The 23,792-nt window shown below is 38.2% G+C and overlaps 2 protein-coding genes and 1 pseudogene across 5 annotated transcripts in view; all 3 read right to left on the bottom strand.

Moving 5' to 3' along the window:
- The window catches only part of TSG101 (tumor susceptibility 101), a 42,983-nt gene extending 24,533 nt beyond the window's left edge, over nucleotides 1-18,450 (bottom strand). Inside the window, exons 1-5 of the mRNA XM_040255693.1 lie at nucleotides 18,270-18,450; nucleotides 13,134-13,218; nucleotides 10,894-10,959; nucleotides 7,275-7,438; nucleotides 163-289 (exon numbers count right to left, since the gene is read on the bottom strand). Coding sequence (XP_040111627.1) covers nucleotides 163-289; nucleotides 7,275-7,438; nucleotides 10,894-10,959; nucleotides 13,134-13,218; nucleotides 18,270-18,311 — 484 coding nt within the window. The 5' untranslated portion in view covers nucleotides 18,312-18,450. The remainder of the gene's footprint in view (nucleotides 1-162; nucleotides 290-7,274; nucleotides 7,439-10,893; nucleotides 10,960-13,133; nucleotides 13,219-18,269) is intronic.
- An 8-nt stretch (nucleotides 18,451-18,458) lies between these two features.
- Nucleotides 18,459-20,177, bottom strand: LOC120874868 (annotated as a pseudogene).
- Nucleotides 20,178-20,850: 673 nt separating this feature from the next.
- The window catches only part of UEVLD (UEV and lactate/malate dehyrogenase domains), a 60,534-nt gene continuing 57,592 nt past the window's right edge, over nucleotides 20,851-23,792 (bottom strand). For all 4 annotated transcript variants that reach the window (XR_005723634.1, XM_040255689.1, XM_040255691.1 and 1 more), the window contains one exon: nucleotides 20,851-23,672. Coding sequence is in view for 3 of the 4 variants with exons in the window: in XM_040255689.1 (XP_040111623.1) it covers nucleotides 23,505-23,672 (168 nt within the window). In the remaining variant the exon portion in view is untranslated. The remainder of the gene's footprint in view (nucleotides 23,673-23,792) is intronic.

Raw genomic sequence — 23,792 nt, 5'->3', positions numbered from 1 at the left:
AATCTGTACATGCAGATGTGGGGCTTCAGAACACCTCCAAAAAATCCACTAACTTGATAAGCTAAAAAAGCAAAGGGAAATCATTACAAAAAGCTCTTTTACAAGATTTTCTGTTTTCTTTTGTTTATGTGAGTTTAAAAATCAAATCTCAACTCTACTTACTATTTGGTGGCCCTGTTGCCTGGTATGGTGGATAGGATGCTGAAACAGTAGGACGAGAGAAGACCGGAGGTTCATCTCCAAACACCACAATCATGACTTGAATAAGCCCCAACAAGTCTGACTGTGGCTAAAAATGGAAAACAAATTTAAGGCAGTTTACAGATTTAATTTTTGGTAAACAGGAAATGTCTGGCTAGTTATCTGTTTTCAACTTAGCTCCACAATTTTCTTTGTAGGACTCCAAACATGAAAATTACATTCAACTAACAGAGAGCTATGTGATTTCTTACTATTTATGTGCAGCAAGGCTGCTGTTTCATGTATAGAAAACCAGCACTAGCAAAAGCACTATACTGCAAAATTCAGATAGTATTGTTCTTCATGTGACACCATACAGCTAACCAAAATTTACTGTATTTCCAGAGGACAAAGTAAGGATTCTGGTACAAATTTAGGAACAGAAATAAGCACTAGTCACAAATATTATTTAAGGCCTTTGAAAACACATGTTCCTCAACTAATTTTTATTAAAGACAGTACTGGAATTTCTTAAATTATAGGTAGACTCCATTTTAAAAATTACTAGATTGTTCTACAAAAGATACAAATTGTTAAAGGATCTTTCCTTCTAATACCATAGTCCAGTATTCTTGCCTGGAGAATCCCATGGACAGAGGAGCCTGGTGGGCTACAGTCCACGGGGTCGCAAAGAGTTGGACACGACTGAGTGACTTCACTTTCATTATGCTAGGCAAAGTTGTTCAAACTGACTTATCTGATGATCCCGTTTCCACCTCTTACTATATTTTGTGTGTAGCTCATCTCATATACTTTATTCATGAGTTCATCAAGTTCTGAAGGATTACTCAACGATCTTGATCAGCTAACCATCTTCATAACTTCCCTTCTCCTAACAGAAGAATTTACTAGCTGTTTTCAACTTTCCTAAGCATCAATTTTGTTTACTTCTGTCCCAAATATGGTCAATGACAACAGATAACATTTCAGAAAACTTCTTATGCAAACTTACTGATTCTCACTATTCCAATATCTTTCTTATGTATGTTTGTGAACTTACACATTGAGGCTGGGAGCAAGCATGTAAAGTATCTGTGTAGCACTGAAGAGAGTGGGCTAGAGATCATGGCTGGTGTGTGTGGGGTTGCTATTGAGTACCACAAAATTTAATCTCTTACTTTTAGTCCAAGAAAACTCCCAACTAACTCATAAAAAGATTTTAAAATCATGCAACTTAAAAAACTGAGATATAGCATAAAATTTACCATCTAAAGGTATACAGTTCAGTGGGTTTTCCCCCCTATCATCACTATCTAATTCAGAACACTGCCATCATCCTTAAAAGAAACCTGTACCTATTAGTGATCCCTTCCAATTTCCCCCTCCCTCCAGCCCCTGGTAACCACTAATCTATTTTGTCAATGGATTGCCTACTCTGAATATTTCATGTAAATGGAATACGTGTCTGACTTTTTTCACATAGCATATTAATTTCAAAGGCTCACTCGTGCTGTAGTATGAATAACGACTTCGTTTATACAGTCTCATAACCATTATTTTGTCAAGACAAGTTTTATCTTAATTCTTTATCATACCATTCCTTTCATGTTAGTTTTTGAAGGAAGGAAAATGAATTGTTTTGCATCTACTTCCAGGCCTATTATAAAGCAACAGGTCATTAATATTTCAGAATGACAAATGACTAATTCAGAATACAGGAAGGATACTAAAAAAATAGTAAGAATATTAGTTTATTTTAGCTCAAATGCCTAAAGGTCAACTGAAACATATCTTTATAAAACTGCTTGCCTATTGAAAACCTGCAAAGAGCAAAACTGCTTCCTTCCCTATCCCTTTTTGTTTGCTTTTCCAGAAAGCAATAAAAAGGTTAATTTTACATTCCAAGCAATATATATGTTCAGAATTAAGATTAATAAGCAATTGGTAAGAGCAAGATAAATGACAGCAGCCCTCATTCATCTTCTGCATCATGCTGCTGCTGCTGCTGCTGCGTCGCTTCAGTCGTGTCCGACTCTGTGCAACCCCACAGACGGCAGCCCACCAGGCTCCCCCATCCCTGGGATTCTCCAGGCAAGAACACTGGAGTGGGTTGCCATTTCCTTCTCCAATGCATGAAAGTGAAAAGTTAAAGTGAAGTTGCTCAGTCGTGTCTAACTCTTCTCGACCCCATGGACTGGAGCCCACCAGGCTCCTCCACCCATGGGATTTTCCAGGCTAGAGTACTGGAGTTGGGGGCCAGTGCCGTCTCCCCTGCATCATGCTAGATTACTGCAATAGCATTCTGTGTGGCTTCTAGTTTTACTTATTTGCTCTGATTGAGAGGACTGTCTACAGAAGTTCATGCTCCTCGCCCCTAATATAGAGTTGTTGCTGAGAATCAGTTGTTTATGCAGTAACTGCATTTTCCAGTCTCTCTCGCAACTAGATTTTACTAACGGACCATAAGCAGAAGAGCTTCTAAGCCAAGGTGCATCAGGAAGGCAGTCCTTCACTAGTCCCTCTTTGCTTGTCTTCCTTGATGCAGAGGACTCTGAAGCCCTGGCAGATGGTGGCACAACAAACTGCAAAGAGCCTGGTGCCTGAAGCTCTAGTGAAGGAAAGCTGCCTGCCAGCAAGGAGGACTCCCAGTTGACTATTATGTGGGCAAGAAATTTCTAGTGTTAAGTCTCTAGAATGTTTTAGAGCAGCTAGTGATTTTTCAGTCAGAAAGGTAATTAATGTATTCATCTAGTACACTTCAGATATTATACCTGATAATCACTGTATTTAATACCCTACTCTTGTTCAAACATTTAAAATGACTCCCAACTGCTTTTTTTTTTAAAATATTTTTTTATGTGGACCATTATTAATGTCTTTATTGAATTTGTTAGAATATTGTTTCTGTTTTAATGTTTTGGTTTTCCAGCCGCAAGGCATATGGGATCCTAGCTCCCTGGCCAGGGATTGAACCTGCACCCCTTGCATCGGAAGGTGAAGTCTTAACCACTGGACGACTAGGGAAGTCCCTCCCAACCGCTTTTTAAAGGACAAAATCTGTAGCTAAAAATCAGGATCTTCCATGATATAACCTTGAATACCATGCCAAAGTTAGCTATCATTATGTCTTGTTAGATCTGCAGAATATATCATACATAGATAAATGTATAAAACAAATGTAACTTTAAAGAGGAACCATAAAGGAAATATTTTTGTAGCCATCATCCAAGTTAAGAAGCAGAAGATTGCCATAACTTGTAAGTTCTGGACTGTATTCCCATCTATCTATAGTTACCCACTTCTCTGACTTAGTGGATAATCATTCCTTTCTTTAAACATACTACATCTTATAAACAATTCTCTAAACTATGTTTAATTTTCCCAATTTCTGAAGTTCATATGAATTAAATCAAACTGTGTATTCTATTCAGACTTATTTCAGCAATGTTTGTAAGATACATTCTTGTTCAAGAATATAATTATAAATTCATTTTGATCACTGTATGGTATTCTACTGAGTGAATATACAACTTCTTTATTCATGCTTCTACACTGCTAACAGTCACATGGATTATTTATGTTGTCATGAACATTCTTGCTATGTTTCCTAAAGTATGTATGTGCAAAGTTTACTCTTGTGCAGTGGTTTTCAACTGGGGGTGCTATTTTAGCCTCCTAATGAATACTAGAAACGTCTAGAGACATTTATAGTTGTCACAACTGTGTCATGCTACTGGCATCTTGTGGATAACGGGCAGGGATTCTATATCCTGTAATAAACAGGACAGCCTTTCTACAGTAAAGAATTATCCAACCCCCAGCCCACAATGCCAACAGCACTGAGGCTGAGAAACGCTGCTCTAGTGTAAAGTAAAAGCAAGGCATGGAACTGCTGGGACACAGGGCACGGGCGCTTACAGGTAAGGCCAAACTGATCTCGAGCGGCCGTGTAAACCTCCATCAGCGTGCCTAAGGCTTCTCTTTATTCCACATCCTCTCTAACTCTTGGTATGGTCAACTGGGAGTGAAAATTTAATGGACATGTAATGTATCTCATGATTTAAAATTACTATAGATTTCCCTCTCTACTAGCAGGATTAAAATCTTTCCATGTATTTATTGGCCATTAGGATTTTTTGTGAAACACTTATCCAATAGTTTCATCTATTTTTCTATTGGGCTTCTTTTTATGATTCCCAAGTTAATTTTGTTCTGGATATTATACTGTAGGTAATGAGTATATTCTTTCAGTTTATGGTTAGTCTTTTCACACTTTTTAATGTGTGTTTAATGAACAGAAGTTCTTAATTTGCATAAATTCAAGGTAAACTTTAGTCTTTTCCTTTACAGTAAAAGTTTTGCATCTTCTTTAAAAAAAACCCCACCTATTACAAGATCATGAAGGTAGTCTCCTATATTAAGTTTTACTTTTCTGCTTTTCACAATCTATCTGAAATTAATTTTTGTGTACAATACAAATAGGAATCTGTCCCAACTCCACTACTGAAGTTCTTAATCTTATTCCCACTGGTCTTCTATACCGTCACTGTTATACATTAGGTATTTATACTTAGGCATAACTTTCTTTTCTTTTTTTACTGTGCTTAGCTTTACTGTGTTTTGCAGATATTGCAATGTTTACAAATTGAAGGTTTGTGGCAACCCTGTGTTGTCAGATAATAGTTAACATTTTTTAACAATAAAATATTTTTTAAAAACTTTCTTGAAGTACACTTGATTTACATTGTTCTGTTAAGTTCTGCTGTACAGCAATGTGATTCAATTATACATATTCTTTTTCATATTCCATCATGGTTTGTTATAGTATACAATAAATTTTTTTTAAATTAAGGTATAAACATTGTTTCTTTAGACCTAACACTACTGCACATTTAACAAACTACAGTACAGTGTAAACGTAACTTTTATATGCATTGGGAAACCATGCAATTCATGTGACTCATTTTATTGCAATATTTGCCTTGTTGCTATGGTCTGGAATCAAGTCTACAGTGTCTCCAACATATGCCTGCACAGTGGATCTTTTTTCTAAGTTATTTATTATGCTCCATCTATCCATTTGAATACTTCTCTGACAATTCCAAGCCATCTTAATTACTATTTTTTTATAAAACATTTTGATACCTATAGGGCAAGTCCTTTCCATCTCATTCTTCTTGGCTATTCTCAATCTTTTGAATTTCCATATAAATTTTAGATTCAGCTTATCAAGTTCACAAAATTAAGAAACAAATACACAAAGAAACAAAAGCTTCTCTTAGGAAACAGTTCAGTTTGTAGATATACTACAAACTGAAGAGTCTATATAATACTGAGTCTTCCAATCCATGACTAAGGTTCTCTTTCTTTTGACTTAAATCTTTAGTGTCTTTCAATAAAATTTAAAATTTTCTCTGTAATAGATGTGTACCTCTTTTGTAAGGTTTATTTCTAGGTCTCTAGCATTAAAAATATAAAGTATTCATATGCCAGTTCATTCTCTATTCCACTGAGTCCAATCTGCTACTAACCCATCTATTGAGTTTTTAAATTTCTATTAGTCTATTTTTCAGTTCTAAGATTTCTATTTGGTTCATTTTTAATATAATTATATCTAATATAGTTCTCCACCTTGAACACATTAGTCATAATCATGTTCAAGTCTCTGTCTGATAACTGGGTTACCTGAGGGCAGTGCCTGTTTCTAGTGTCTTTTCCCCCCGCTCTATCTATGCCCTATCTCTTGATGTACTTGGTAATTTTAAATTGTATGCTTGACACTGTTCATGAATAATTACACAGGTTCTATATACTATCTTCCTCCAACCAAAGTTCACTCTATCTTATCGTTGGCAGATAAATGTGGAAAATCACCTTAATATAATCAGGGGCTAAGCTGATTCAAGGCTGGAGTTTTACGGGGCTCATTCTGAGTTCTCACTCACAGGGTGTGTTCCTCCAGCATGCCAACTAAGAATCGAGGGTATTTACCCATCCCTTATGGCTCAGACGGTGAAGTGTCTGCCTACAATGCCGGAGACCCGGGTTTGATCCTTGGGTCGGGAAGTTCTCCTGAAGAAGGCAATGGCAACCCACTCCAGTATCTTGCCTGGAAAATCCCATGGACGGAGGAGCCTGGTAGGCTACAGTCCATGGGGTCATGAAGAGTCGGACACAACCGAGCGACTTCACTCATCCTCCTTGATAAGGTTTCAAGCTCCTACTGCTTCCATAACCTAAGACTGCTGAGAACTTGGCTGTGTTTTTCAGAGGCTCTCTGCTTAGCCTTTTTAACATTGTGTCTTTGAAATTTAGGAATTCAGCATATGTCTTGAGTGGGAAATGCAGATTATATCTGGCTCACTTCTTTGTAGCTTCCTTTTCTCCTAAATTCTTGACTCCTAAAATACTGGGTACCTAGCAGACAGACCAACAACTGTTGTCTTTTGAGCTCTAGGAGACTGTTAGAAACTTTGCAGTCTTCTTTGCCTCTAGCTAAAGCCTTCTGCCCAGATTCTCAGCCTCTCACCTTGTACCAAGAATCAGTAAATACTCCTAGGGAAAACTGGCAGAAAGTTGATTCATCTTTTGGCAGTTTCCTTCTTCACAGGATCTTGGCCCTTCAAGTCCTAACTGTCTCACAGTTCTGTAAAGTGTTTCACAGATGTTGGTTCTACTTTGTTTGGCTTTTCTAGCAATATTTTGGATAGAAATTGTCAGAGCTAAACCATCAAAAGTTTCTTCCTATTACTTCTTGACTGGAACACTTTGAATGAGATTTGAACAGTTTCACAAATACATGCCAAAGAATACTACTTTTTAAAATGTATTCCCTATATGTGAATTCTATCTACTCTTAAAGGTTCAACTCAAGCAAACAAAATAGTGACTACACGTATTCTATAAAGTACCAAGCTCTATAAAAATACAAGACATGTTTCTTTCAAAGAGCCTTTTTCAATTACCCAGCTCAGTGATTAGTGATCTTACATGAATTTATCCTCCTTTAATCCTACTTGAGTGTTAACATAAAGTAAATGCTAGTAAACAAAATATATAATACAAAAAATTCACAGAACACCATTAATACTTACGTGCTTCCATTCATGTAGATAAGGAAGATATATCTTCCCATTAGCATCCACATGCTTTCCTGTTTTAATAGTCATTGAGCTAGTAGGCTTAACGAAACAAATAGGGGGATTATACGGATATGTGTCCAGCAGCCACAGGCAGATTGGAATATTGTATGTATTACCTGACAGAGAAAGAGAAACTTCAGTTACTCTAATGGTTTAGTAGGTAAGCAAGAAAGAGCTACAACTAAGCAACACTTAAAAAAAAAATCACAACAAATATTTTATGCTTCAAAGTCTGTTTAAGATCAGTTTCTCAAATTTTCAGTTTGTAAAATACAAGAGCAGGATTAAGGAGTTAACTGATCACTACTCTACCAGTGTGAGCTTACTGCTGTAAACATTATTCACAAATTATCTTTTGGTTCAAGCCATTATTATTTGACTTCAGTTACTAAAATTTCCTGGGAAGACCGGAGACAATGGCATTCTACCAGAAAGGGATATACACTGGACTTGAAACTCCCGTGCCAAAAGTCAGACTGCGTAAGACCTAACCCAAATGTCAAACAGATGCTGACTACTGGTCACAGCCTGACCAATGAATGGCTCTTCAGAGGTAGTTTCAGAATCAATGATGTCATCTCCTTCTCTTTGCTTTATGAAATAGAATCGCTCTCAGTTGAGAAATCTGCCTACATATGGTCAAAATGAACTGTGTTTCAAAGGATCCAATAGAGTTAATATACTGAACATAAATCAAAGACTTTTCCTACTAAGCTCAAAGCCCAATGTCCCAAGCAATCATCTGAATCACCTAACAATTCAGATATATGTCCCCTTCTTAGAAAGAGTGTTACTTCATAAAAGTATATATACATACATTTCACTTGAAAAAAATCAGTGATGGGACTTTGGATTTATTTATTTATTCAAAAGTACTTCTACAATGAACCGTCCCCCACCTCCCAAAGGATCCATCTTAATACATAAAACATAACTTTCTTTCCACCACCTAGAATTCTTTGCTTTGTGAAAATGATGCTTTCTCCAGAATTAGGCTTAAGAACTGTGCCATATAAAAAAATGGTGAGGGAACAGAGGTTTAGTTTAGATAAAATGCACATAAAAAAGGGAACCCTTGTGCACTACTGGTGGGAATATAAACTGGTGCAGCCACTGTGGAAAACAGTATGGAGATTCCTTAAAAATGAAAAACAGAAAAACAGAACAAAATACGATTTGGCAATTCTACTTCTGAGTATTTATCTGAAGAAAATTAAAATACTAATTTGGAAAGCTGCAACATTAGTTACAATAGCCAAGATATGGAAGCACCCTAAGTACCTACTAAGAGATGAATGGATAAAGATGTGGTATACAGATACACAATGAAGTAATACTGAGCCATAAAAAAGAATGAAATCTTGCCACTTGTGACAACATGGATGGACCCAGAGGGTATTATGTTAACTGAAATAAGTCAAACAGAGAAAGACAAATAATCTATGACTTCACTTACAAGTGGAATTGAAAAAACAAAACAAATGAACAAAGAAAACTAAACAGAAACAGATTCATAGATCCAAAGAACAAACAGGCAGTTGCCAGAGGGGAGAAAGGAGATCAAGAGGTACAAACTTCCAGCTGCAGAATAAATGAATCATGGGTATGAAATGTATAGTGAGGGGAAAGTCAATAATTATGTAATGATTTGTATGATGACAGATGGTAACTAGACTTATCATGATGATCACTTTGAAATGCACAGAAATATCAAATCACTGTGTTGTGTAACAAAAACTAATGCAGTGTTATAGGTGAATTATCCTTCATACATGCACAAATAAGCAAATATAGAAAAAGAGATCAGATTTGTGGTTATCAGAGGTGAGGGCTGGGGGGAAGGGTGAATTATAGGAAGGTATCAAAAGGTTCAAACTTCCAGATTATAAAATAAGTACTAGGAACGTAATGTACCACATGATAAATGCCATGAACACTGCTTTATGTTATATATGAAAGTTAAGAGAATACACATCACAAGGGAAAAATATTTTTTTTCTATTTCTCTAATTGTATCTGCAAGAGATGATGGATGTTTATTAAACTTAATGTGGTAATCATTTCTTGATGTATGAAATCAAATCATTTCACTGTATACCTTAAATTTATCAATGCTATTATCAATTATATCTCAATAAAACTGGAAGAAAAAATAATGCTTTTAATTATGTCAACCAGAGTTTTCTGCCTCCTACTTTCACTCATACCTATTTCCTCACCAGAGCTTACTTCCTGGGGTAAAGGCAAAGTCAGCTATCCTGCATTTTACTCATACTTGCTCTATGAAATGCTGATGCTCAAGTGTTTTTTCCTTCTGAATGGCTGACTCATCCCTTAATACTAAGTCTGAACATCATTTCTTGGATGACCTTCCTATATGTTCCTGTTCTCCTCTATAATCTCACAGCACATATTTTATTATTTTATAGCAGTTATAGAATAGTATAAATATCTATTTATTCCCCATTTCCTCTATTTGTGTATGTTCTTCCAGAGACAGTACATCTTTTATCCACCTTTGTATCCCTACCCCTTAACCCCTACACATAGCAGGTACTATATAGGATCAGTGGGGAGGTTACAGAGACACAGGCCTTATCTAGTCACAAGAAACAATTAACCAACAAAAACAGAACAGCTGCTTATGAAGCTGAATGCTCCATTATCGCTTTAAGTATTTTAGCAAAGGGTGGCTGACTGGCTAAGAGATGTAATTATCCTTCATCAGCATTACAACCATAGATAATAGCTAATTTTGGTACCTCTTTATTATATACCAGTCTCTGAGCTAAGTCCTTTACAATATATATTATTATAAATTAATTATTCTTTGAGTTAGGACCATTATACAAATGCCACAGATGACTACTACCACAAAGCTTGGCGAAGGCAATGGCACCCCACTCCAGTACTTTTGCCTGGAGAATCCCATGGATGGAAGAGCCTGGGAGGCTACCATCCATGGGGTCACAAAGAATTGGACACGACCAAGCGACTTCACTCACTTTGTACTTTATCACTGGAGAAGGAAATGGCAACCCTCTAGTATTCTTGCCTGGAGAATCCCATGGACAGAGAAGCCTGGCGGGCCATGGTCCATGGGGTCGCAGAGTCGGATATGACTGAAGTGACTAAGCGTGCACCACAAAGCTAATCAATTACAAGGCAAGAACTAAAAGCCTACTCTGCCCTGACTGTAAGGCCTCTATCTTAGTCACTACATTACACAGCTTCCCATGGTCAGGTAAGTTTGAATAGGATGGGAGGCTGAACTAGGAGGCAGCCAAGATCCCTTTCTAGTTCTAAGACTCTCTGAAACAAAAGTCTCCAGTGCCCCTAGGCACATACTTGTTGATATATCTTTGTAAGGAAGGTGGTGGCGAAGGAAGCTTTGTAAGCAAGCTGAAAATATTAGGTGCTGCTGCCAAATGAACTTCAATTAGAAGTTAAAGCTTCTATATCATCATGAAAGTCATGAGAAAGCAAGCTTAATTTACTTACAATTCTTTGGCAACTAACTATGAATTAAAATGCATCTATGCTAGAAACATAAATCACAGAAGACATTTACCTCTATAAGGCACAGGAATTGTTCCAGTAAGGTTCATTAGTTCCCTGGAACTGCCATCATTAAAAACTGAAAGGTGAGAATATTGAGTTAATCAATAAGCATTTTGACAGATACTCTTACATAAGTTATTCTTTCCAAAACAATGGCTACAATGCATTATTACTCTTGAAAGGGACAAACCTGCTAACGTTCAAACATTTTGTCCAATAACAAATTATCCTTTGTTGATTCACTTAATAGGATCAGCTTTTGAATGAGTAAGGATACTATGAATTACTTGGCAAAATATATGTGAATGCTATAGTATCAACAAATAAGAGCTCTGGGTCTTCAACCAACATGATTATAAAATTACTTAAAAATCACTATTAATTGTTGCCCTGGGGGCTCAGATGATAAAGAATCCACCTGCAATACAGGAGACCTGGGTTCGATCCCTGGGTCAGGAAGATCGCCTGGAAAAGGGAATGGCTACCCATTTCAGTATTCTTGCCTGGAGACTTCCATGGACAGAGGAGCCTGGTGGACTACAGTCCATGGGGTTGCAGAGTGGGACACGACTGAGTGACTAATGGTTTCACTTTCACAAATATTAACCTAATAGCATTAAATTTTAGATTTCTCAGATGTTCACTCCCACTCACTGTCATTTTCAATCCCAATGTAGTATTCCGCAGTAATAAACAGGAAAAAAGATTTTCACAAATATGGACATCTTTTAATACAAGCATTTCTCACATCACACAAGTTTTCCTAGGGTACATAATCTGTATTCCATGGACAGCTATTATTTGCAACAATGTGGAATTAACCCTGTACTATATGGGAAAGGGCTATAATGTACAGTACAAGAACACAGAACTATACTGTTGACCTCGGTTCTTTTATCTACTATTGACACTTATACCCTGTGAGGTAATTACTTTGATTTTGTGTTTTAAAAAGACTACTTCATTAAATTCTAGGATGATATTTACTCTAAAAGCATGTTGATGATAATGGTTTAGACTTGGTCCAGTCACACAAAACTATATAAGATTTATTCAATGAGGCTGCAGTCTTTGTCAATTTTGATCATTTATTCTTTCAGTATTCAATAAAAAACTACACACTTACCATAACTTTCTAGCCTTAGTCACTTTATTCCCCCAGAGAAGCCATTTTAAAAGTAACTCTAACTTTGGAAAGATGAGTTCTTTGCAGCTCTAAATACCACAGGGCAGCACGTGGACAGGAGGGAAAGCTGGGCCCTCGTGTGGGAGACGACTTCTGGTTCACGACCGTTCAGGAAATTCAGGACCGATTCCCCCTCTGCTGCCTCCCACCTCTCCACCAGGCTCCTGTTTACAAAGCCCTTGGGGTGAGTGGAGTTTAGAGCGAGTCTCAACTACAAATCTCAGCTCCTTGCACTCACTGCCAGGGCCTCACTACAGGCACAAGGCAGCACGGTTTCCCTCAGCCCTGGCACACTGTCTACACGGAGACAGGGTCGGAGAGATTACGTTAGGATTGGTGGGGCCAAAAGGACTATTAAAAACACCTCTAAATATTGTCATTTCTTACTTAAGTCACAACTTCATTTCATCTCAATAGAGAGTGGACACAAACCATCACCTACACACTCTACAGAATTAAGGATTACAGTTTTTAAGTGTTTTCTTCATCTGTAAAATGAAAAGAATAGTCTAGAATATAATTTTACAAAATGTGTTCCTAAGAATACAAAGAGATGCTCTGGAGAGAAAAAACGGTTCACTAATTAACTCTAGAATATACTGAACAATGTATTATCTTCTCTCCCCTTTTGGTGAGACAAAATACATAAACATATTAAAGGTTCTGAGAAATCTTGCTCCAAAGAAATCCACTTAATTTTGTTTAACCTGTAAGTATTCAAACTTAACCACAGAATCCCCTCCATCTCCCCACCCCCCAAAACAACATTCTTCACAACTATGGATACTGTTTCTGGAAATAATGGACTATACTATCTATAACATCACTTCTAGGTCTAAATTTGCACCACTTTTGTTAGAGTAGTATTTTAAAACTTAAAATAACTAAACAAATACAAGATGTTATTATTCGATCTTGTAATTTCCTATCCCGCCAACACATTTTTAGGTAAAGGCTCAGTCCTACAATGAAAAAAACCAACAGACTTAAAAGGAAAATGGAAAACTTACGATTATTAACAAAAAGAGTAAACTCCAACTTGATATTTTTATACATAAACTCACCATATGAATCCAATACAGGTTTGAGATCTTTGTATAAACTAATAACGTTAACAGTTTCACGTACAGTTAGGTCTCTGTATTTGTACTGAAAAGGAAAGTAAAAAATGTATTTAGTTTAAAATGAATGCACAAATTATACTGCTAGTTCAATTTGTTTAAAACTATTTTCTTAATAGCACTTTTCTTTAAAGTATAATGGTTCTGACTAATCAATAACAATTAAATAAAGACTGAAAGAACCTCAGTAGCTTTCTCTGTCACCTCTTCAAACCTTTACCTTCATTTTAGCTCTTTTTCCAACTTAAAATATGCTCTCCACCAAATCAAATCTCATTCTCAAAGACCTAGCTCACATCTCTTTCCCTATCAATCAATTCTGCTCCAGACTTCCCTTTAGCCCATACCAATCTCGGCCGCAATGTATCACGTGCTGTATTGTATTCTCATACCCCTGCCTTGTGCCACTCAAGTCCAGGAAACCTAGGAACCTTGCTTACAGCTCTGAGCAGACTAGGAAACCAGGAAACGGGAATCTCCATGTGTTCACAACACCCTGAAGCTCCAGTTGACAAGCTCCACTCACGCACATAAAGCTTTCAATCAGCTTTTAGTGCTTCTCTCTTAAAAAGGAACAGTCAGCTATTCCAAAAAGAAAGTCTCCAAGAAGCATGTCACAGACCTAAACAAACAGAAAAGAAGGAACTAAAAATAAAAATGGGTGTTCCCTGATAGCTCAGTTGGTAAAGTATCCGCCTGCAATGCAGGAGACCCCAGTTTGATTCCTGGGTCGAGAAGATCCACTGGAGAAGGGATAGGCTACCCACTCCAGTGTTCTTGGCCTTCCCTTGTGGCTTCGCTGGTAAAGAATCCCCCTGCAATGAGGGAGACCTGGGTTCTTTCCCTGGGTTGGGAACATCCCCTGGAGAAAGGAAAGGCTACCCACTCCAGTATCCTGGCCTGGAGAATTCCAGGGAATGTACAGTCCATGGGGTCACAAAAAGTCGGAAAGGACTGAGTGACTTTCACTTTTAAGAATAAAAATAATGCAAAGAACAGAAGAAAACTTCAAAAACAATCAGCATTAAAAATTTCAAAGAAAGAAGAAATGATATTGTAGCGGTAAGAACTCTCAGAAAAGGACGGACTCTTGGACATTTAAACAAAAATAAAAGGAGAAACAAGACATTCTTTTTCCTCTTCTGTGTCTGCCCCTTCTCAGTGTTTTGGCTGGTTCTTTCTCTTCTCCTAACCTTTGATTGAGTCCCAGGGCTCAGTCCTTGATCTTCTTCGTCTAAACTTACTCAGGTGTGGTCCTCCATGCATTGCTTAAAATACCATTTATACACTGATAACTTCCAAATTTAAAAATTCCACTTTCCTGAACTCCAGACATGTATATCCAATTTGATATCTCCACTTAGATATCTAACGAAAGTCAAATGATGTAACATGATCAAATTGAACCCTTTGTCTTCCCCCCAATTCTATACCTCTTGCTGCTGCTGCCAAGTTGCTTCAGTCATGTCCAACTCTGCGACCCCACAGACGGCAGCCCACCAGGCTCCCCCTGTCCCTGGGATTCTCCAGGCAAGAACAGTGGAGTGGATTGCCATTTCCTTCTCCAATGCATGAAAGTGAAAAGTGAAAGTGAAGTCGCTCAGTCGTGTCTGACTCTCAGCGACCCCATGGACTGCAGCCCACCAGGCTCCTCCGTCCATGGGATTTTCCAGGCAAGAGTACTGGAGTGGGTTGCCATAGCCTTCTCCCTCTACCTCTCTTACATTCTTCCATATCCATATCCTTCTAGATGCTCAGCACAAAAACTTCGATATTATCCTGGATGCCTTCGTTTCCTACACATCCACAGTGAGTCTGTCAGAAAATCTTGTTAGCTCTACCTTCAAAATCTCCAGCATCTGATTACTTCTCACTACCTTCAGAGCCACACTTAGGTTATTATTTTACAACAGCCTTTTTAGAGGTGGTTCTCCCTCTACTCTACTGAACCCACTACGGTCTAGCCTCAGTACAGCAGCTTGAGCTATACTGTTAATACAGCCCCACCACACGGCAAGGAGATGCCAAAATGTTGACAGTGGCCTGCAAGACCCTCCAAAATCTACCACTCCTTTATTTAGCAGCACTGTTTCCCTTTTCTCACTCCAGTCCAGCCCCTTTAGGTCCCTTTGCTGTTTCTCCATCATGCATGACAACAGGGCCCTTGAGCTTGTTTTTCCTTCTTCCTGGAATGTTCTTACTCCAGACTGTTCCAGTTTGCTTCCTCACCGCTTTCAGGGTCTCTGATCAAACAGACCTCAGGAAGGCCTTCCTTTACTATTCTATAAAACTGCAACCTATCCTATCCTCACATTTGAGAAGTCTATCACCCTTTCTTGCTTTACTTTTCTCCAAAGCACTTAACACCCTTCAACACACTACTTAATGAACTTACTGAGTTGTTTATTCCTTCTATGCGAATTTAAATTCCACAGGTATAGAGTTTTCTATCTGTTCACTACTGTATCCCTAGAATCTAATAAAACAGAGTGAAGTGCATTACAATGTAATGCTAATGTATCAGCTCTCTCCTAACTAGTAGGCAGTGACTCCACCGTGGAAAATCCCATGGACGGAGGAGCCTGATAGGCTGCAGTTCATGGGGTCGCAAAGAGTCTGACAGGACTGAGCGACTTCACTTTCACTTTTCACTTTCACACATTGGAGAAGGAAATGGCAACCCACTCCAGTGTTCTTGCCTGGAGAATCCCAGGGACGGGGGAGCCTGGTGGGCTGCCGTCTATGGGGTCGCACAGAGTCGGACACGACTGAAGCGACTTAGCAGCAGCAGCCACCAATAGGAATGCTGTTACATACAGCATGAAAGAATACAGATAGCTCTCTGTATGAAAAATCTAAATAATTTGTGTAAAGCAAGATGGACCAACAATAGATATACCTCTCTTAATTACAAAGATGATGACAGAAAAGGATGTTCAACTAAAAGCTATATTTAAGTTGGAAGCTAAAAGTTGCTCTAAGGAAAAAAATAACTGTAGTAATATATAAAAAGATAATACAATGTTGTATGTCAATTATACTTCAAAAAACATGTCAAAGCAGGTAGCCGAAAGTAATATGATGGGTGATGGAAGTCCCACAATCAGATAAGAGTAAAGGACCATCACCCTAGCAATGTGTCCCAGGTCCTGCTACCAGTTCTTTCATTGGGCCACATCTACCTGAAAGGATAACAACCGAAGCTAATCCTCCACCACAAGGAAAAAACTCCACAAATAGCTTCTATTATCCTACTTACTATTCCTACATATCTATCTATTAACAAGCTGGACAGAAAAGATGCCAGTAATCAGAAGTGACAGCACCACTTGTAAGAGACTCAATTTTTCAGGTATTGGGTCAAGAACCAGATGAAAGGCAAATGTTCTCTCCCACCTCTGCTCTATGTCCTTTTTTATGAAAAAAATATTTATTTTTAACTGAAGGATAATTGCTTTACAGTATTGTGCTGGTTTCCACCAACTATGTCCTTTTCTGCTCTTAGGATATAAAGAGGGTGGAGGGAGGAGATGGCAGGTGTAGGTATAAAATATCTTTTAAAGATGTCCTGCCTCTGTCTTCGAAGGCAGGTTCCTCAACAGAAAGTTTAGGAAACCTGATTATGGTTTCTAGAATTCCAAACCAATATTTGAATATTCTTGTCCTTACATATAGGTACTTTCATACACATACATGAAGGAATAAACTTTAAGGACAATGTAATCAATTAAAAGATTTTTTTAAATGCTATGAAACAGACACCCTTCAGTTACATAGTATATAAAATAATGTACTTTGAAAAATTAAATGCTACAACATAAAATCCAGGCCACAGTTTTCTAAGGCTCCCTAAAACTTCTTCTGCAATTAAAGATAAGTTTACTCTATCAAAAGAAAATCAACCATATTTTAATTAGGAAAAAAGAAAGAAAATCAGAAGCCTAGAAGATATGATTAGAAAAATCAAAGAGTAGCTTTATTTCAAAAATCATTAATTTCTCCTTAGAGATTATTTGCTCTTCAATCAAAGACTATAGGGATGATTTTACTGGGCAAAAAAGTACATTTTTCAAAGAAATAAGTTTATACATAATAATGTGTTTTAATAATACGGAAAATTGTTTTAAACTACTTCACTTTCTACCATTCTTATTTTGACAAAACTATCTAAAGGTAAACCTGTTTAACTGGAGAATATTCAACTCTCAACCATTTCACATACATCTTATTCCCATTAATTAGCTTTGATAATTTGAAAAAAAAAACACAAAGCAACAAACAAACCAAAAAGCACCCAATTCACTCTGGTATCAGGTGCCATATTTTAAATTTTAGTTGTTAAAATAATTCACGGCTTTAAATACAACTGAAAAATACAACTTTTTTAAAAAAGGAGAAAAAACAAAAAAACCCACACCGGTCTCTAACTGTTTAGATTAAAAATTTCAAATCAACTGGCTTTATAAGCAGCATACAATTAAAAGGGAGTCACTCTAAGCAAATCAAAGACCCTGGAATGGTAATGGAATTCTATTTCGCCCGAGGTAATGAGCTTCTCAGGACGTTTCTATTAATAATTCAGCCAATCCAACCAACAGTTACGATTTCCCGCGGGGTGGGCTATTGAGCTGCGTGAAGAATACAAACTGAAAAGGACACCACCTCAGGAAGCCGGGAGGGAAGGGCGAATAAGAATGAAGAGCCCTGCACTGGGACAAGAGGGGAGGGGGTGCCCAAGACCGAGTTTTAAGTACAACCTCCTCCTTGTGTTGATGAAAACTATGCTGCCCCACAGACTGCTCCAAACTCTCTCTCCCCGAAAAGAGGAGGGCGGGCGGCAGGTGGCAGGCGGCCTCGGCTCCGCTCCATTGTTGACCGTCGCCGCCCCCCGCCGGCTCCGGCCCAGGGACTCCGGCCCCGGGCGACAGGCATCCTGGCGCGGGCGGCGGCAGAGGCGGCCGGGGGAAGCCCGGGGCTTCGGGCCCGCCTGGGGGGCTCGTTGGGCTGGTCGGGCAGGCCCTGGCGGCGCGGGGGGGAGTGGTGGGTGTGCGCCGAGAGGAGAGCGCGCTGCAGCCTCACCTTGGACACCATTTTCTTGAGCTGGCTCTCCGACCCCGCCATGGCGGCCGCCTCGCGACTCGGGTCCCTGCAGGCAGAGGGTCAGCCGCTGCGGGGCCGCCCCAGGCCGCCCCACACAACCGCACACGGACGAGCCAGCCCCCCACCCCCCCGCCTTTAGCAACAGGAAATCGGCCTCCACGCCAGCACTTCCGCTTCCCTTACGTCACTTCCGAGGCCGGCGGTGGGTAGGGGTTGACGGCCTAGGTCAGCTCCAGGGAAACCCGTTCCGAGGGTGGAATTGCTGAGCCGGGATAATAAGATCAGCAGTTCTTTCACAGTTGCCCTCACACTAAAAGAGCAGGGGCAGCGAGGGTAAGAAGTAGGAGTACCTTTCCAGTGAGCTTTAATGACTGATGCGTCAAGTGGGAAGACTGGACTGGAGTCAGAAAACTGTTCTGCCACTGACTTACCCTTCTGATAATTGCAGGCAAGTGCACGGCTTGCTCGAGGCTTTTTTCCAACTCAGAGGAAAGGCTTGGATTAGGCGATGCCCAGGGTGTCTCTGGTTGTCAGGTTGTTTTTCATTAAGCGTCATATTACATTCACAAGGGCAAAGTGCAGAGCTCTCATTTCACAGGAAGCTAGGCAGTAATTTCTTTACAAGAGACCATTCACTTAGGTCAGAACTCCACTGTGCCCGACATGGATGATAATACAGGCTGACTTCTTCCTTGGACTTGGTGTGTGTACCAGCCTGTCCACTAAAAAAATCCAAGTCTTTGAAATCAGGCTTAGCTTCAGATCCTCATGGTCTTGTACAGTGCAAGAGTAGGTACTCTTTTTTTTTGGTTGTTGTTTGAAATCTGACAGAATTTTTATTTCACAGCACCCTAATATTGAAAAGTGAACAGGCAGTTGAAAATGGTGCTCTGAAGTTCTGACATGATACTTAACAGCTGTAAGTTGCTAGGTTACAAGCAAGGTGTACACAGATGGAAATGAACACGTAATATAAAACGTTTAGGTAGATAGGAGATTCATATTTTATTTCTCCACTGACATATTTACAGTTGAATATAAATTAAAGGCCTGCTTGCACACCAAACCCAGGCCCTTTTGGTGGTTCAAAGAGGTAAGACCTCCAGCTGGCTCACAGAAGAAGTGTCCACTCTTTGGCCCAGGTTTTGGGATTTTGCCAGCCTTGAGTTCATCAATAATTTCTTCAATATCCTTAGGTGTCAGATCCTCATAGTAGTTGTCATTTATTTGAACCATTGGTACATTTACACAGGCCCTAAACACTCCACTTCTGTAAGAGTGAAAAGTTTGTCAGGCATAGTCTCCAACCTTTATTCCAAGTCTTCTTCTGAATGGCCTCCAGTATGCTGTCAGGAGTTTCAGAGCATGCAAGGCCTAGCAGTGCAGACTTGAATGTGTTACAACTGGCTTTCGATTACACATTGTATAAAAAGCTGATACGTCATACACTCTCACTGGAGGTACTTGTAAAATTTCTTCAGCATTGTTCATAGCAGAGATGGGCAGCCATACATCCTGTCTCTGGGCTAAATCCAGAACTGGAAGCACACCTGCTGCCTTATGACCTTGTGGGTACTTTTTCACAACGGCCTCTATCCTCTGGTGTGAAATCAAATGGAGTTTCTGGGTTATTTTCAGCAGTATCTCTGTGCACAAATAAGCCTCCTCCAGCTCCATTCTGAACAGCTGTCTTATGCAAATTTCTTGTATGTCTTCCCCAGTGGGCGCCGCAGAGAGGAATATGGCTGGCCAAACTGCAGGCCTTTGGGCCTCACTGGGCACGGTCCTGAGCAGTTGGTACGCGTGGCGTTCGCGCCCAAGAATAGGTACTCTTAACTGAATTTCTACTACCCATAAAAGCTCCTCATGGTCATTTATATTAGTCATTATACATATATATAAGTCATTATACATTAGTCAAACACCTCACTACCGGTTTTGTAAGTACAATGCCATTCAGGGCACTTGGGTTTGAGGGGGTGTGAAGTATGATTATTTGGATAATTTTAGCATCGTGGTACTGAGGAACAGGCTGTAGTATTAATTCTCTTCTAAATTGGCATCTAAATGAAGGTCACATAAAGAAGGCCTAAGTGAAGATATGTGGAAGCATCATTACATATTGTTGCCAACACACACACATAATATTCTATTCTAATAGGTATCCTTCTTTGGACACTATATACTAGTTAAGCATACAGCTTCAGTCAAACCAAACTATAGGACAGTCTGTCCTTCCCTGTACCTCTTCTTTGTCACTTAAAAATATATGGTTTTCAAGCTATTCTTAAAGACACAGCTTATTAGCCAGAAGCACCTTCAATTAGAGCAACTCTGCTTTTATCAATTGGAATAATGTAGGTTATATATTTTTCAAAAGGTTTTGTTAAAAATAATTTTTAAATTTTTGAAAATAACAAAATACATTCTCTTCATTTTGCAGTTAAGCCACTTAAAATGAAGTAACTAAATATCCTGAGGACTTATGAATCATATGAAAGAATCTTTCTCTTCAATCTGAATAAATTTCCTTCCACTCAATAAATTAGGAATCTCCTGGTAATTTTCAAGTCAAAATTTATTTTATTCATTATTCTTGATATTTAAGAGTAATTATTTGATACAATGTAAGTTGGAAAATATTTATCTCTGTTACAATATCAAAGAAGCATTTTAATCCAAGCCCCATTAAAAACCATAACAAGTAGAGGGAATGCATGATTTTGGAAAGATGAAAAAAAAAAAAATGAAGGTTAATAGAAACCATCATGAATGTCAAATTATCACCAATTCACACTGAGATGGTGGTGGTACTACTTCTTAACTTATATGTGATTTATAATACTCAACACTCAAGAAAATATGTGATAGAATCATTTCTATATTGTGGGTTTCCGCAGGGCAAGGACTATAACTATTTATCTTTTTTTTTTTTTGCTTTATTCCCTCCCCCACCCCATCCCCCCAATTTTTTGTTATTCACCTTTGACTACTCATTCTAACATAGTTCTTGGAATAACAGTACAATCAGTAAATATTGTACTGACATGTTCTTTTTATAATGCAATTAATTCTTAGCAATTCCTCTATTTATATAGTATCTTGTAATTAGGTTATTGTTCAAGAGCATAATTAGGTATCTGATATTAGAAAAGGCTAGGATAAAAACACAAGCAATGGTCCTTTTAGTTTTACTTTCCCAGTTCATACAGAAGGACAGTGAGGATACACTGTTACAGTTAACACCAAAATAACCTATTCATGTAGTGAAATTACACAGAACTAATGCTCATTTCTTCAAATGTCCAATGTTTTTACACCCTTCCAAGCATATTAAATGCTTTTCTTTTTTCTTAAACATGGAACATTGAATAAATTCACCTTTCCTTTATGATTTAAGCTCATCATTATAAGCATCCATTATTATGCTAAATCAGCATTAGTTTAACTACTCCCTCTCTGCCTAAAATGTATCTGCTCTTATAATCCACTGGCTCCTATCTCACCGACCAGGTTTAGGTTCACCTATAATATGCTTTCAAAGCACCTGGGACTTCTTCATATTACAGTACCACACTTGGAATTGTACATTTATTTGTGAGGTTTGTCCCTGTACTAGATTATAAGCACCATGGAGGCCTGTACCTAGTCCAGGGTTTGTTCACCATTGTATCTGCGGTGCCTAATATGGCACCTGGTTCGTAGCAGGCTCCAAGTCTAGACTATCTCAATGACTAAATAACTAAATATCTACTTCAGTGCATACAGTTGGCCTCCCACCCTCCACCCACCACCAAGCTATTTACTAAGTCAAAGAATCAGTGTTTCTAAAAAATATGTTGAAGAAAGTCAAAGAATCAGTGTTTCTAAAAAATATGTTGAAGAAAAAAGCCCCTACATGAGAGTATCAGAGTACAGACCCCAGCTTTAGGGTCTTGTGGTAACTGTTTTGACTCTTAGGCCTTTTTCCTCTTCTAGAGTTTAGAAAAAGTAGAGGTGGTACGGACAAGTGTCCCTTAGTCATGAGATTTTGGGCATTAAACCTCAATTTCCTCATCTACAAAATGATGATAATAGTCCCTACCTCAGTGGGTTACTGTGAGGATTAATAAATAGTCCTGAGGAATAAAACAATAAAGTGCTTATCACACTGCCTGAAATATTGGAAGTGTTGATGCTAGGTGCTGCTATTAGTTATGTGTCACATTCCTAATAATATGCTGTCTTTCACATGATGTTATTGACCCATCACCCATTCAGGGTGCATAATGGTGCACCCTGAATCATTTCTTCAGGAGTAGTTAAAGGATGTATCATGAATCATTTCTTCAGTAGTTAAAGAATATATGCTCAGAACAATCAGCCCATGCAATCAATCTCTCCCCATTAAAACCAATGCCTTTACGAAAGGCTTATATATTAGCTTTAAAGTAAATGCTTGGCTTTCATTCATAACCTATTTCCACTAAAAATATGCATGTCTCTATGGTTCTACTTATGGCATGGTGTGTTCTTAAGATGCTAGAAATCTTATATAGCCCAGAAGAGATGATGGACAATTGGAGAAAGGACAGTCCTGCTGGATATTTAACTATACTTCTTGTTCATATATTTAAAAACTGCATTTTCCTTTTTACTATATTAAAGTATGTGTACAAAGAAAAGTATGTGCACACTTCTTTTCCTTTTTTTTTTTTTTTTTGGTAGCTAATTAATTTGAAGAGGGAAAACAAAACCCTTTATTATTATTATGCTTTTTACCAACATTATTTTAAAGAAGAACTGTAAATAGCATAAACTGGATCCTTTGAATGTAGAGCTAGCACAGATTTTGAAATAAATACTGGGACTTCAGCTTATGATGTTTAACAGTTAAAGGGTAATTTTCTTTTAAAAAGTTATGATTTTTAAAATATTCCCAAAGTGCTGAATGTGCTAACTGAGGATACATAATTTTTAAATGATGTATACTGCAGATGAATGTTTATCTCTACTTAGGTTTAAAGAACAGTATAATCTCAAGAACAGAAAAAATTAGATTTTTTTTCCTTCTTATCTAACTACCTAAGGATTTAAATTACAAAGCCAACCAAGAACCACCAACCTTAATCAAGCAGTTTGTAAGAATAAATAATAAGATAGAGAAGTTCTCCACCCCATATATATGCGTTGGTAAAATTATCCTTTCCTTTCAGGTAACTCTGAACTTTAGAATCAGAGTTTTAACTGTTGCTGGAGACCATGGATGGAGGACGCACTGCTCTGGAGTTTCTCAGTCACTGTTTCTTCTTTCACTGTGGTCTTGATGACTTCAGACACTCCACTCGTTCCAAGGATGCAAGGCAAACTTAAAAACACTTCACTATTTATATCATAATATCCCTGAAAGGAAAAAAAATTAGGATTAGAGCTGCATCACTGCAAAAAAGTTAATATCATAAATATGGATATTTTCTTCCTTTTCTGTTCCTAGCACTACAAAGTGATACAAGCTGAATTTTT

This window comes from Oryx dammah, unplaced genomic scaffold (assembly GCF_014754425.2).
Source record: "Oryx dammah isolate SB20612 unplaced genomic scaffold, SCBI_Odam_1.1 HiC_scaffold_15, whole genome shotgun sequence".
NCBI lineage: Eukaryota > Metazoa > Chordata > Mammalia > Artiodactyla > Bovidae > Oryx > Oryx dammah.
The sequence above is the reverse complement of the archived record's forward strand: the minus strand, read 5'-3'. Positions and strand labels throughout refer to the sequence as shown.